Source organism: Pelecanus crispus, chromosome 11, assembly GCF_030463565.1.
Source record: "Pelecanus crispus isolate bPelCri1 chromosome 11, bPelCri1.pri, whole genome shotgun sequence".
NCBI classification, from domain to species: Eukaryota; Metazoa; Chordata; class Aves; order Pelecaniformes; family Pelecanidae; genus Pelecanus; species Pelecanus crispus.
In genome coordinates, this window is record NC_134653.1 from 19,461,304 (window position 1) to 19,476,977 (window position 15,674).

Consider the following 15,674-nt stretch of genomic DNA (forward strand, 5'->3'; position numbering starts at 1 on the left):
ACGACGGCTTTGCTGACACCCAGGTTTGGTGGGTCTGTCTGTCTGCCCTGGTGGCACCTGCCGCGAGCATCCTGCTATGTCCGGCACAGACTGCCCCTCTGCATCCCTTGGGTGGTGGGGGCTCTTCCACATTCAGCAAGCACGTGCCATGAACTGGGGCCTCGGAGTGGGGCAGGTGGACGGCCTCTGCTGTGGGTGCCTCCAGGGCAAGGCATGTTGTGGGAGAGACTTGGACATATGTGGGTGTATACAGCCCCATTGGACAGTGAAGCAAGGCACGGCGATGCATGTGTGCTCTCTCTGCATGTTGTGCAAGCGCCCTGCCTTGCACCCGAAGCGGGGTCTGTCGGATGCCCGTCGCCCCCTGTCTCCCTGTGGGGAGGCTCAGCCTGGCTGGGGTCTCCCAGGGGACCCTGGTGTTCCGGCGGCCTGGGTTGGGATGCTGTCAGACTTTTACTAGACTGTGCTGTTGGTGGCGCTTGGGAAGATGCTGGTGCGCAGGAGCCTGAGCATGCATCAGGCTGTCTCTGCTTCCTAGGCTTGCACATGCTTGGGGTCTGATGTCATTTTTCTCAGCAGAAGAATTGTGGTCTTGTCCCTGGGGAGTGGCTGTGGGCCTCAGGCTCAGTCCCCTGCCCTGCCTGAGGCTCACTGCAGGCAATGGTGACTTGGTTTCACTGCCAACCCTGCACCTCGTCCTCTTTGCAGCTGGGTAGACTTGAGAGGACATGATTCACCTCCTGACACAATGTGCCACACTTCTGCAAGTGATGGGAGACACAGACATGCCTGAATACATTGGGTTCAGACCTAACACATCCCCACACCTCTGCTTTGACTCTTTCTTTTTACATCCTTGGTTGTTGTGGGCTCTGCCTACGGCGTGTTTGTTGGCTGGAGGTCCTGAGCTGCCTACCCTGTCCAGCCAGTCCACACATACCCACCAAGCAGCAAAAAACATAGGCGCATGCCTTTTCCTGCTCACCACACATCATCAGTGATACTTGCTTGGCAAAGGGTTAAAGAAATACATCTCTCTTTTGTGTCTTGCAGAGCCTGGGGTCAGCAGACAAGAAGGACTTTTACCAGCCAAAGTAAGTGCCAGTAGCTGTGGTGAGTAATTGCATGGAAATTCCCAGTTGGTCCGTATTACCAAGCAGCTCTGTGGCTTGCTAAGATTAGACATTTCAATGTACAAGAATAGCTGCTGCAATTACACAAGTGAGGATAACGGTGGAAGGGCTGTCAATCATTTTGGCTTCAGGGCATATGCAAATCATTAAATCAGGTCAGAAGGAATCATGACAGCTTGACTGAGCGTAAGGGACAGAGCAGGGACCTGATGGCTGGGAGCAGGGGATGCAGGGGTGACCTTTCCCATCTCTGGCTCCCTCTGCTCTGGGTTTGCACAGCTGAGCTGCTTTGGAGAATTGAAGGGTTTACTTCTGTGTTGCAACGGGCTGATCTTGAAGCACGTCTTCCGCAGCCCATGCTTTGACGTTGATGTCTGTTGTCTTCCATCCATTGTGTTTTGTAAAGCATTGTGAGCCGCAGGGTTGAGAGGAAAGGAAGAGGCTTTCTGGAGCCACCATATTCATGAACATGACAAAGGATCTGCAAATCACCCCACAGTTGGTTACTTAGTGCGTGTCCTTGGCCATGGCTCTGAGTTGGCTGCGATGGTCCATAAGCAAACAAGCGAGAGTGGAGCACTTACAGTTGTCAGCCTCTGAGACCCGTATTAAAATACAAGCAGAGCTTGCACTCACAAGCCAGTTACGTTGTTGCACCCAGCGTTTTCAGAGCCTCGCCACAGCATGGCACCTTCAAGACAAGAAGGTTGTCTCTTTGCTGGAAAGATGTGTCTGATACCATGATTATTTGGATAAGGGCAAACTCTATTAAAAGCCATGCTGAGAGGTTTGGTTCTGGCCCTAACCACTAAGCAGCTGTGCATCGTGCTGCTGAGCACGTTGCATGTGTTGCTCCTGCTCTGTTTGGGGAAGCGAACATCTTTATGTTATCGCCTTTTTTCTTCTGAAAAAAATGCCATAGGTGGTTTTGAAGTTGTGGAACAGTGCTCTGACGTGCAGGATTGTCAGAGGAGCATGTTTTTGGAAGATTCAGAAGGGATTGGGTTGAGGAAATTTCTCCTCCAAAACTCACTGTCCTTTTGCACTTGCTCTTTCTTTGCTGCTTTCCAAAACGTTCCTGCAGAGCTGATTCCTAGCAGTGCCCAAGCACGCAGTTAGCACTGAGGTAGCATGCTTGGTCCAAGTTACTCTTAGCATCAGAGGAGGCACGTCCAAGGCACACCAGGGGTGACACCGGCTGTGTCACAGAGCACCTTATGGAGCTGCCTGCTTGCTGTCTGTGATGGGGAGCAGAAGTGTAAGGTGCGTGCATGTTCTTCAGTTACCTGCTTGCTCCCCTTCCTTTATGCCACCAAAAGTTTTTAAAACTCAGCACTAGTCTCTTAGGTCTGTACTGAAAAGTCCGATTTCAGGGAGTTCCTCTGTCTGCTTGCCCTAAGGCAGTGCTGATCATCAGCTTTCCAAGACAGTTGGCAGCTAAAGACTTCTGAAAATACAGCCAGAGCCATTTCCCAGGCTGTTTAATCCTGCATGGCTTTCTGGGAGATCAGAGGGGTATCCCAGGAGGTTATGGAGTCATCATGGACACAACGACAAAATGAACACACATTTGGCAAAGACTTACAACTAACTCTGCTTTTGTGACCTCTACGAACAGTTGTCCAAGATTTCAGTGCTTCTTATTGTAGCACTGCTGTGTGCTCATGTAGTGTGTGTTTTGTCAAGCAGGCTTAAAAAAGATCAAAGCATCTCTAGTGTCCCTATTCCGGCTGAAGCTTTTGTGAGGCTTTAAGTAAGAGATCTGGAGGAAATATGTAAAGAGCTCTTACTTTTCAGTAAGTAAGAGAAACAAGGGATGTTTCTCTACCTTAAGAGGGAGAACATGGGCTTCCCATCTCACTGAAGTTGCAGAGCTGTTGGGTCAGTGGTGGGTGCTGGTGCAGAAGGTCTCATAGATACAGGGTGCCTTATCGGTGCTGCCTTGTTTCTCTGTGCCACGAGGCTATGGAACCACCATGGTTTGGCTGAGCAGCTTGTGATATCAGCTGTGACCTGGCTAATCGTAATATTTTGTGCCCTATCCTATTTACATTCATCAGTGGCTGGTTTTGGGTTGTGACCGGTAGAGTTTGTGGCCGTGATGTTGCCTGGTACCACTGCCCCCATCCAATTTGGTTTTTTCATCCACTGGCTGCTGCCAGCACTGTTGCTGTTGCAGGCAGACCTGCTCTTGCTGTCGCAGCCTGTCTGCAAGGCTGGGCCAGGCGCCTTATGGAGGCTGTCAGCCTCTGGCAGGACAGGAGCTGGTCTTCCTCAGCAGAGAAAGATCGCTGGCAGCTGCTGGAGGTCTGATGGACCTGCCAAGGGCCCAGGAGAGCTCAGCATTTCTGCAGCAGCTCCGGAGACATGTTTCCTGAGCCCTGGGCAAGGTGGCGGCGAGCAGCCAGAGCATGGGAAGCAGCTGGTTCCCAGAGGTGAGCTGAGCTGTGCTGGTTCATGAACACATCTGTGCAGTGAGGTTGGTGATGTGAGAGAAGTCTGGCAGTGGATGCCTGGCCCTCCGGCCCCCATATGCCAGACTGGACTCGACCATGCCTCTGCTTTTCCTTTCCTGCGCTTCAGAGGCAGCAGTTCACCATGCCGACCAAACCCCCTGCACTGCAGAAGTGGTGTCAGAGCATCCCTGCTCTCAGGTCAGTGGTTTTGGGCTCTCGCAGCAGATGTAGGTTATAGAAAAAGAAAAAGGACACAGACACTAGAAATCTGAGCAGTGGATTTTACCACCATTTGTCCTGGGAGTGAATCTTGTTCTGTTCCTGCCATGTTCAGAACCTTTCACTGATCGGGTGTCCTCCTCTTCTTTAGACAGTAGGTTCTCTGTCAGCTGTGTTTCTTTGTGTCACCCTGAGTGATGCCTTTCCTTCCTTTGTTGCCTCTGCCTTTCAGAAATGGAAATGCTGTCATATGTTCCCTCACCCCATAGTTACCATTGGTCTGTCTCAGCCAGCAGTAGGGTGTTTCCTAAGCACCTGGAATAGTTCAGTGCTCATCAAGGGTATGGAGAGGTGTCTACCTTCATCCACCAGCCTTTGATGGACTTTACACTAGTCTCTTCCCCTCTGCCCTTGGATAGACTCATCCAAGAGGTTAGAAGGTACAGATCTCCTGCTGGGTTGCCCCAAATGTAGTGTGGCAAGCACAAAGGAAAGTGTAATAAAGGTGGACCTCCACTGCAGGAAATCAGAGGTGCCCAGAACAGAGCCACCACAGCTGAAATAATGTTGCTGCCCGCTCTGGGGGAGGCACTTTTATTTCCAAGGGTTTCAATGAAGGTGGTTACAGAGGTACCTGCAGGAGTTGGCCCATGACAGGAGTTGTGACTCCTGGCTTTTTGTGTGTCTGGGAGGTAACCTTCCTTCTTTCCATGTTAAATGGAAGGGTGCTGCTTGGGTCAAGAAGGCTGAAGTGTTAATCTTAAAAAAAATTACATTACCTGAGAACTGTATGGGCTAGAGACCACTTTAGGAAGAACAGGCACGCAAAGAGCTCCCATAGCTGAAATAGGAGCCTGGCATATGGGGAATGGCCATGAGTCTAGCAGTGAGCCAATATCTACATGGGTTTCCTCACCTACGCTGGCTGCTCCAGGCTCGTGCTGTATCCCATTTGAACAGGTACAGATGCCTTCCTTGCACTGAGTTTCCAAAGCAGGTTGTTCAGATGTCAGAACGATATATCCTGACCTAGTAATTCTCGTCTGATGGAGTTTGGACATGTCCCTCCCCCACTGCAACCCTGCCTGCAGCCCTGCTCCATCTGGGGTCTGGCCAGCATTTGTAGGGACCAGGAAAGAAACACCTCATGGGTTGAGTCCAGCCCCTGAGCTGCTTGCTCCTTTGTCACCTTGGTTTTGGAAGCTGCTAATACAGCTGTAATGTTGTTAGTATATCTAGGTTTCTGGAGGTCCTTCCACATTTCTGACAGAGAGCCCTTGACTGCTTTGTCAAGACAGTTTCCTGAGCAAGGAGCTGCTGGCTGAAGACCCAGGGACGCCATGCTCAGAGACACGAATAAGCTCTCCTGGGCCAGGTGCTTTTGCCTAATAATGCTCCTGGCAGGGCTGGTTGGAAGTGTCTTGACAGGAACTGAGAAAGGCTAGTGTGTTTGCTAATTCTTCCTGTCATATATTTGCTCTTCAGTGTCAGGCACCAACTGGAATTCAGTTTCTTCAAACCCAGAAAGAAATTTTGGTAGTAATAACAATCATAAAAGCCCTGGCAAATGTAGACTGAAATACCTGGGTTTAATTAAAGTGTCACTGATTTGCTGCAGGAGCTGCTTGTGCTCCCTCCCCTTGCTGTCTCCTCTGCTGAGAGCAGTGCTCATCTGTCAAGAGAGTCATCACTTGGGAGCAGTTAATATTTGCCAGGCACTTTGAGGTGTCAAGAGAGACACTGCTGTAGCGACACAAAATGCTCTCCATTGATCTGCTTGTTCAGTCCCTCAGGACAATGTGGCCATGCTGAAGACACCTGATGTCTCAGAGCCCACATCTGCCTCCAGCAGAATCCCACAGTCCTTTTATACAGGCACCTCATGGCTTTATCTCTACTTGAGATTAAAGACTGCTACCCATCTTCTGTGCTTAAGTCTCAGACATGTAAACACACAAGGAACCTTTAAAACCACCTTATATAAAGCAGCAGCTCTTGTTTGTTTTGCTTTGCAGTCTTCATTACACCAAGATGTCTCTGCAGCTAATTCGTTGTCACCCTGCTCTTAAGGCAGAACATTTCATCTCTTAGACTAAAACCTTTCCGTGCCAGCACTTAGATGAAAGTGAGTGTTTCATTGCTGAATCATTATTTTGTAAAACTGTGGTGTTTTTAAGGATCTAGAAATCAGTATTTACATCTTGGAAGCATTAAGGACCATCATAATAAGCTAGATATGTTCCTAAGCTGGATGTTCATTTCATTCCATCCTTAACATCCTTAACATTATTGTTATAGTAATGATGACAATAACACATATATATGCTACATTTGACTTCTTTTGTAGTGGCTGAGAGTCATTCAGCTGGGATGCTCTTCAAGTAGCTCAGGTTCACCTGTAAAGTGCCAAGCAGTGGGAGGAGAATGCATGGGGAAAGGAGGAAGTAAGACAGTGCGGGTGATGCAAGGGAAGTGGTGAGGTAGGAGAAGCAATGCTGAGCCCAACTCTCTGTACTGAAGCCATGGTGTCATGGTTTAACCCCAGCCAGCAACTAAGCACCACGCAGCTGCTTGCTCACTCCCCCTGCCCTGATGGGATAGGGGGGAGAATCGGAAAAGTAAGAGTGAGAAACACTCCTGGGTTGAGATAAGAACAGTTTAATAATTGAAATAAAATAAAGTAAAATAGTAGTAGTAATAATAACAATATAATAGTAACAGTAATAATAATATACAAAGCAAGTGATGCACAATGCAATTCCTCACCACTCGCTGACTGATACCCAGACAGTTCCCAAGCAGTGATCGCTGCCTCCCAGCCAACTCCCCCAGTTTATATACTGAGCATGACGTCATATGGTATGGAATAGCCCTTTGGACAGTTTGGGTCAACTCTTCTGGCTGTGCCCCCTCCCAGTTTCTTGTGCACCTGGCAGAGCATGGGAAGCTGAAAAGTCCTTGACTAGCATAAGCAGTACTTAGCAACAACTGAAAACATCAGTGTGTTACCAACATTATTCTCCTACTAAATCCAAAACACAGCACTATGCCTGCTGCTAGGAAGAAAATTAACTCTATCCCAGCCAAAACCAGGATACAAGGAATACTCAACACTGCAAGAATCTGCCCCAAAACTACCTTCACAGGGTTGGAGAGTGCTCCTCCCAGCTTCGGTTGTAGGAAAGGATGAAGTGCCATCACCAACATCTCTGTTGACAGTGGGATGGCAGAGCGATGGGGGGGGTGGAAGAGAGGTGCTAACATCTGTGGGGTGGATGCCCCTTGGATGGGTGCAGGTTGGCAGCTGAAGGGGAGCAGAGCCCTCCAGAAGGGACCATGAGCATGGGCTCCTCGCTTCCAGCCCCAAATCCTGGCTAAGCCAGTTTTCTGAAGAGTTGGGGGGTTAAATCCTCAACACACAATGTAATTAGGTAAAGAAGATTGTGATGCTGGTCAGGGTATCCTAACAGCAGAGTCTGACGCATTAAAACTGGGTTCCAGGCAGGTGGAGGGGCTTTAAGCCTCTCTGAGTGCTGGGAAAGGAAGGGAATCCTTGAAAGGTACTTTGGAGAAATGTCGTGGTTCAAGAAATGCCAGTCTGGGGATGGAAAGCAGAGCTAGCCCAGAGAAGAGAGGGAGCGGAGGGTTAGCAGAAACAGATATGAGTGGTGGGAGGTAGCTCACAGCATGGCAGAGTTGCCTTGGATGTTTGCAGCAGGTGCAGGAGACTGGCTGGTACTCCAGCCTTTGGACAGTTCTGCAGCTTTCCTTCTGGCCTTCAAAAGGTCTCCCGCACCATGTGGTGTGCTGATCTTTTAAGCTAAGGTGGCCCAGTCTCTCCCAGTAATGCCCTGAGCCCAGAAAGGCTTCTGGACATTTGGCTGCTCTGGGGAGGGGGGTTCTGCCCTGCTGGCAGCTCCTTGCCATGATGCTGTTTGGAGGGCAATGGGTGCTGTGGTTTGCCACTCTGGGTCTGTGCAGCCCCTCCAGCCCTGGCAGCTCCCCGAGCGGTGCAAGTGTGCCACTTCAAGGCTTTGTGATGGGGCAGGAACTGACAGTCTACATCTCCAGACTCTTGGGAATGGTTTTGTTCCCCCAAGAACATTTGCTGTGCTGGTGGGAGCACCAGCTCCAGATCCTCTTAGCTCTGTGGCTGTGGAGGGAACAGGACACAGCCTTGATGGGGAGCAGTGCTGGCAGAGATTGATTGGAAGCTCAGAAATCAAGGAGGCAATAGCCCCGCTGATTCACCCTGTGGCATCTGGGCTATCTGCCCAGGCTAATATCGCTGTTTGCTTTTGAAGCTGGGAAAGCTGATGCCGATCCATGCCCAGCAAAGTGAGTGGGCCCCCGTGCTAAGGGTCCGGCTGTCCTGCTGCTGTCCCCTTCTCCAGGCAGCCCGGGAGAGCAGCACTGGGTTATGTGCCTGATAGGTCCTGCTGAAGACCACTGTTTTTGTAAAGTATGAATGAATATAACTCTTATTCATTTTCTTTTTTATTGCTTGTTATGTGGAAGTGCTCACCCTAGGCCCCGATGCCTGATGGGGCTGGAGGACCATGGTGGGGTGCTCTACACCCAGATTTATGAGGACAGAGATGCCCTGGATGGCACCAGGACCCTTGATACCTAGAGTTAAGTATCTTGGCCTGACGGAGGGCGGGACAAGGAGCCGCTTGGTTTCAGTGGTCCCTTGAGCCCAGGGGACAAGAGAAGGAGTTGTTCAGTCTGGTTGAACCCATGCTACCCTGCTCTGGGTGGCCCAGGCCAGGGGCCCACTGGACCACCCTCTTGCAGCGTACTTGTTCTCCACCTGGAAACAGCCCTCCCAAACCTGGTGGTAGAACAAAGTTTTGTTTTTTGTTGTTTCTGTGCAGCTTTTAACGTGCTAAGTGAGGTTGCGATGTAGGCTCTTACTGTGCTGGTTGTCATAGGAACTTGAAGGGCTTTTTTCTCCTATCCCCCAGCCCCTTTCTTTAAACCAAAGCAGGGTTGGGTCATCGCCCCGTGTCATACCCCCCACCCCGTGTCATACACCCTTCCACCTAATCTCAGTTCCAGTCCAATTAAAAACCTGCCTGGCCCTGATTCCCCATCTCCAGCACTGCCACACAAGGACTCGGTGTCTTTATGCTGTGCTTCCTTTTGTCCCAGCTGAAGGGGACACTGGCCCTGTAGCTCTGGGTGGGCTTCTGTCCCCACAGAGCCTCCACCAGGGTTGGGGCTGGTCCTCAGCCTGTGTCCATCTGTGGTGCCTCTGGGTAGGAGAAGATCCCTTCACTCACCATGGGGAGATCCCTCTGATACCAGGGAGCTGAATGGGCATGGCCGCTTGGTGCCTGGTTGCTGGAGGTCCCCAGTCCTTTGGTGGAGACATTGAAATGTCATCTGCCTGCCCTGCTGGTGTGAACCGGGGGCTGCCTTCCATCGCAGGATGGGAGAACGACGCTGCCAACTCAGAGCCAAGACCGGCACAGAAGCCACCTATGCACCAGCTGCAGCCCTTGCGTATTTGCTATGCTCTGCATTAATCATGGAAAGGGAATCGAGCGTAGGAAGATGTGGGCATTTTTAAACAAAATAACCAAGGCTGCGTTTTCCCCTAAGCAAGAGAGCAAAGTGTTTGCTGCAGTGAGTCAACACAGAGATGCTTTTGGCATCCCACCCACAGCAGCCATTGGTCCCACAGCCGGGCACCAAGAGGGAGAAGTGGGCCAAGGTGTTTCCCAAGCTGGTTGGCCAGCAGTCTCTGCTGGTGTTTCTCCAAGAGCTGTGAGACGTCCTTTCCCTTATGCTCTGCTCCTGGCACAAGACTTGACAGGGTGTCCTCACAGCTAGCAGGACTTCTAGCTCTTCAGGGAGTTAGCACCCATCTTTGCTGCTTAGTGCCTTCCCAGCTCCTCATTGCTCCAAGACCTGTGCTATCTCCTGAGTTATCAATCTTCACCGTGGTGTGTGGCAGGGGTTAGCCTTGGAGCTCCAGTTATCCACTGGGATTCACTTGTGTGGGATTTAGGTATGAAAGGGTCTATTAGATCATGCCATTTGGTCTCCCGTGTGCTGTAGAGGGAGCACAGAATTTTTGTCAATAAACTCAATATAGGTCAAATCTTTTGCAGCAGGATATTTTCTCCAGCCCTCGGGTCAATTTTGTGACTCATCCCTCCAGCCACTCTGCTTTTTTAGTGTCCCCTTTCAAATGTGGGCACCTTAATTGCAAGAGTGTTTCTGTGTCAGTCTCAGCAGTCAATACATGTAACTCTCCTCTCCCCCAAGAACTGCATCAGCTCTTTTCATCACAGCATCACATTAGAGCTTTGTGTTGGGTTGATCACCCATGGTGACCCTTGAGCCATTCTAGAGGCTCTCTCTTGTCTAGGATACAGTCCCTGTTCATAAATACGGCCTGAAATCCTTTTCTGTAGGTGTGTCATTCTGCACTGGGCTGCATTAACATATACAGTGTATGAATGGGCTCAGCATTACCAAGAAACCTACATTTCACTCTCTCCTCATCAATATTTACCATTACATCAATCTTCCTGTCATCTGCTAATTTTTTTGAGCGAGGATTTTGTATTTTCTTCTTGATCATCGAAGAAAATATCGACTAGCATGTTCCCCATGGAGCCTCGCTAATGATTCCCCATTGACATCATCTGTTTGAGACCTGTCAGCCGGCTTTTAATCTATTTAACGTGCTTTATTGATACTGTATAGTACTATGTTCTAAAATCAGAATGTCAAGAAGCACTTAGCACTCTGCCTGCACAGCCGTAATGTACATGGTGCCTTTTTCAGCTCAGCCTGTATTCGCTGAAGAGTGACATTGGGCTCATTTGACAAGATCTCTTACCCACAAAGGCACGCCGACTGACTTTAATTATAACTTACATCCTTTAATTATTTCTTAATTTAATTCCAGATGAGCCCTGGCTTCTGGGTCTTATATCAGGCTGACCATTTAGTAGTTAACTAGGTCATCTTCACTGCTGGGTGTGAATATTGCTGTGAAGGAACCATTTGCCATCTGGATGTGGCAACCCAAAGTTTGCTCAAAACAAGCAGCAGAGCCCAGAAAACTCTTCCCAGCTTTGGGTACACGTTATCTGCGCTGGCTGTTTAGTGCTATTTGGCCACCTTAGATGTAGGTGAGGATACTAATGGTTTAGGAAAGTTTCATCTCTCCTAGGAAGTAAGTACTTTACTCTCCTTTTTTCCCCAAACACAGAATAAGTATTTATTGACTGTGTTTGCTTTTTCTGCATCATTATAAGCAGTCCTGCAGTCTCTGCTTAAAAATGGTCCTGTTACTGCTTACACGTGGACCTAACACTAGAGTTTGTTTGGCTCCCAACAGTAGATTTTGCATGTCCAGCCATGCATTTTCCTCTTCTTTCCCCTTCTTTAGTTTCCCTTATCAGTTTCCTACACATTGTAATTTTTCATTTGTATTGACCACCCGTTATTCTATATCCCATTTCCACTCTGAGCCTTCATTTAGCAAATGGGATTTTTAAGCAAGTTGCTTGTTTTCCTAACTATGAAATTGGGACTTGACAGACATTCAGTGAACTCCCCTTAAAGTACTCTTATTTTTTCACTCTACTTTTTCAAAGTCTTTCTTGACAGTCAGTTTTATCCCATCTCCTGGGATGTGAAAATACCCATTTTGCAGTACTGAGCATGTGCACTGCTGCCTGCCCCCATCGTCTCATTAGTCCATGGGGGTTGCTGCCAGCCTGGGCTGCCTCTCTGAGCAGCTAGCAACTGCTCGACCTTTTGTCACCTTCTGTGCATTAACTTCTGCATTGAAAAGTTATCACCTGTGGTGTTTAGAAAGGTGTGTGGTATTTTACTGCTGGCTCTTTCTATCCATCGAGAACATATATTTAGGGTTGAGCTCCTGCAGTCCTATGCTGGCTCAGGTATGATGTGCTGTGCCTCTTCCCAGTCCTTGGTGAGAAGATAAATCTGTATTTTTTCAAGCACTGGCTGCTAAAATTTCTGTAATTCTAAAGATAAAAATACAATGGCATGTATTGTAAGTATAGTGCCCTCCTCTTCCTTCCCTGCCACCCTTCCTACGTGGAAACTTCTGATCACATAGATCATCGTAGCAGGTTTCAGTAGTGTCAAGTGTGTTACATTTCTGATCATGAGTGAAAATTTCCCATTCCTTATGCTCCTTTCTCAACCTCGCTGTCTTGCATCATCTCAAGAGCTTGCTGCTTTGCCCATCAGCACAGCACAAGCAAGATCTCTGATACCCTTTCCTGGAACAACCACAGATTAATCTGGCTTTTTATTCAAATACACAGTCTTGGTATTTTCTCTCCATGCTTTCACCCGTGGTGCCAGATAGAAAGCTGGGACACAGAACCATCAGCAGCTACATCAGCCTGCACTTGCTTCAGAAGCTTATCCTTGCCTAAGACCACCCTCACCATGGCCAACCTGGCTAGTATCTGAGCACTTTGCTGTGTGGCAGCACTGGAGGTTGCCTTGTGCTCACCTGCCAGAGACGCTGTTCTTGTAGAAGAGCATTTGTTGTTCCTGACCTTGCTGGTAGGCAGCATCTCCTGGGAAAGATCAGCTGTTTGCAATGTCCAAACTGATCCACGCTCTTCCCAACCTCACGTTGTCTCCAGCATGGTTGTCTCCTGCCTTGCTCTGGCAGGGACTGCATCTGAAGCACAGCATGTGCTGCGGGTGGTGGCTCTGCAGCCCTTCTCCAAGCTGCCTGAGCTCCTAAGAAGCAAAAATTGCCGGTGGTGGTGGAAATGACAGTATTAGCCTTGAGAGCAATCAGCCAGGTCTCTGTGAGCTGCAGCGTTGGTGTTTCTCTGGCTCTTTGCTCTGGGAGGGATAATCAGGCTGCATACGCTGATTTACTTGGGCTGTACTGAGCAGACTGTGGGGAGACATGTAGATAGCGCTAATTTGCTCAGGGAACAGTGTGTCTAAGGGCATTAAAGGAGGAAAATACGTTGCCTTTACTGCATCCTGACAAAGCGGTGTGCACAGAGGTGAGATCAAAGGCTTTGAGGTTTCCTGCATGTTTCTGGCATTAACAAAGAGAGGATTCAGAGTAGTGCGGTGACTCCCAGGAGATGTGCAGTGGGAAGGGATGAGGGTGCGGGTGCTTGGTTGTCACTTCAGGCTTGGGACATCATGTAAAAGGGCACCACCTGCAGTGTCACCATCTAATTTATGGGGAAATGAATTCCTCCTCCAGAAGTGCCTCATCTCTCCATGGACTGCATAGTGAGTCTGGGCAGCTAGCTCAAATCTCTATCCGTCAGTCTTGCCACTGATGGCTTTCGACACATCCAGAAGATGCAGCTGACGTTAGGATGAGCCTATAATAATTAGTGAAGAAACACTGGATAATGGTATTTATACCTAATTAAAGACTTGACTGAATCAAACTGTGGATAGTACAGGCAGGTTGACTTTGGGGAGACTTTGGGGCATTTTACTGAGTGGTTGTGGGAGGTCTGCTAAACACCCAGCCACCAGAAAACACCTTCTTTCCCCACGGTAGATGGAAATGTGTGCAGTGCTTTGAGGAAACAGGCTGGAGAAGGAGGCAAAAGGAACCCTAGGACCTGCAAAATCCCATTTTTACATTTAAAAATAGGAAAGCCAAGCCTCCCAAAAAACTTGAATGCCTCAGGAAAACCTCTGGAGCTGACAGTGCTCAAGCAGGGGCTGTTACAGGTTTTTCTTTGTGGTATGAGATAGGAAGGAAAAAGCACCCAGGGAGGAAAACCTCAGCTGCATTCATTCTCCCCCTTGGATGTCAGAGATGCTTTGTTTTCCAGAAGTGCTTATTATTCACACAGCTATCTCATTAGACAGCTGAAATACAGCTCCAGCTTGGGGCTTGTCATGGCCCGGGCCCTACCGCGGAGCTGTGCAGTGTCACGGCTTTCCACCAGGAAAGTACCAGCCAGCAGGATGGTACTTGGTGCTTGCCTTCGGGCACCAATGCCGGTGGTAGTTTGGTCATCTTTTCCCCACTGCATTCCTCTTTTCTCCCTCTTTTAATCAAAGGTTTTGTCTCACGATCCTAGGCTACCGTCTAGCAGATGTGTGGGCTTAGCATTGCTTGTCTTGAGGGTTCTTCAGCTCTTGACAGCAACATTCCCAAAGAAGGTACAGCACAAAAGCTGCTATCTCCAGCCATTTCCCTTGTTCCCAGATGTTTCCAGTAAGCCCCTCTGCCTGCACACAGCATCTTGATTGCCTGTGTCAGGGCCAGGCTGCCAAGCCTGGTTGTGCTGGATCCCTGTTCTGCAGTGCAACCGCTTGGCTTTGCCATTTCCAGACCAACTAGACAGCTCTGACAGTGAGAAGGACTCTGCTTCTGGGATTTTATCAAGCTTCGGTGTCCCCCCACCTTCTTTCCACTGGCAAGTGTTGATGAAAGCTCTGGTTTGAACCAGAAACCAGTCTCAGACTTCTCATCAGTTTCTAACCATCTCAGACTGGTTTCTAACCGTCTTGGTTTTGCTGCTGCAAATTACTGGCTTCACAAGCAGAAGTTGATCTCTGAAAGCAGGGGAGGAGGCAGCATGGCTGCCGCTGAAGACATTGGTCCTGCTTCATTGAGAGCATCGTGTGGAGTCCCACCTTTGGGATTTTGTTGGCTGGCCGGAGCCACCAGTGCTATCACCAGAAGGGACCACGTGCCATCCCAGTGTGCTTTGCTGCAGTCGGTAGTGAGTCCAATGTGATGGATCCCACCTCCTCCCACTGGTGCAGACCATGGTCCTGGGGGATCTCCTAGCCACAAGACCCTGCTTGCCCGAGCAGCGGGAATGATGGAGGGGGTGTCAGCCACAGCAAATGTGAAACCCTAACTATTTGTACACAAAGGCCATGCTGAAATCCCCATCCTGGTCCAGACATCAGAGGTGTCATTTTTGATTTCCCAAACACAGAGAAAGCCCTTTCAGCCCTGGCCTGCTCAGACACTGCAGCCTTAATGTCCAAGCACCCAGCATGTTTCCACTCCCCTCAAATGCATCAATCAGGTCTCGGTGAGGCTCTGAAAGAGCCAGTTTGTTAAACAAACACACTTAGTGTAAAAAGTTTATTCCAGTTAATTAGGACTTCATTGCAATGGAAACAAATTACCCAGCTGCCATCTGCCAAGGCAAACAGCAATGGGGGAGGAGGGTCCTGGCCAGCCGGGAGACAAACAACTATCTCAAGCAACCTTATTTATGGCCTTTTTATGTATTTCTCTATTTATTTGGACATTCCTGAGCTGCAGAGCTAGGTTATTGCTGAGCCACATGTCCCAGCACTTGCACGGTGTAGGCTGTCATTGGTGGCAGGTTATCTGCCTTTGGGGCTCCTGGGCAAATAGCCAGCACTGGCCCAGGTGGGTGCTGCCCATGGGGACCCAGGGGCTGGTGTCTGTGTCCATGGGCACATCCCTTTGGGCTTTTTTGGGGTTCTTGCTTCAGAGATGGAAGTGAGGTGCTGGATGTGCAAGTGATGGGCAGGTCAGGGTGAGCTGCTGGTCCCTGCTTGCCAATGGAGGTGGAGGATACAGGCGTCCCCGGATGGAGCAGCGGGGTAGGGAGGCACTCAGGATGGCTGGGGGCTGGCAGTCACTGGGAGCTTTGCATGAGCCAGGGACTCCCATGTTTCCATGGTTCCCTGCCCTTGCAGCAGGATGCCCTGTGTCTGCATTGACCCTGGGTATGAGTCCCCATCCCCACTGTACCCTTATTCTCCCCTCCCAGCCCAGGCAATTAACTTTTAGGCAGGAGAGGCGTAAGCAGTGCCTGATGAGGCTCCCACTCATTTCCAGCTCATTTTATTTAAACAATCACCCCATCGACACCCT

The 15,674-nt window shown here is 49.5% G+C and overlaps 1 protein-coding gene across 1 annotated transcript in view; it reads left to right on the forward strand.

Moving 5' to 3' along the window:
- LOC104028017 (ankyrin repeat and fibronectin type-III domain-containing protein 1) overlaps window positions 1-15,674 on the forward strand; it is a 221,210-nt gene that overhangs the window by 144,958 nt on the left and 60,578 nt on the right. Inside the window, exon 4 of the mRNA XM_075718985.1 lies at window positions 1,054-1,094. Coding sequence (XP_075575100.1) covers window positions 1,054-1,094 — 41 coding nt within the window. The remainder of the gene's footprint in view (window positions 1-1,053; window positions 1,095-15,674) is intronic.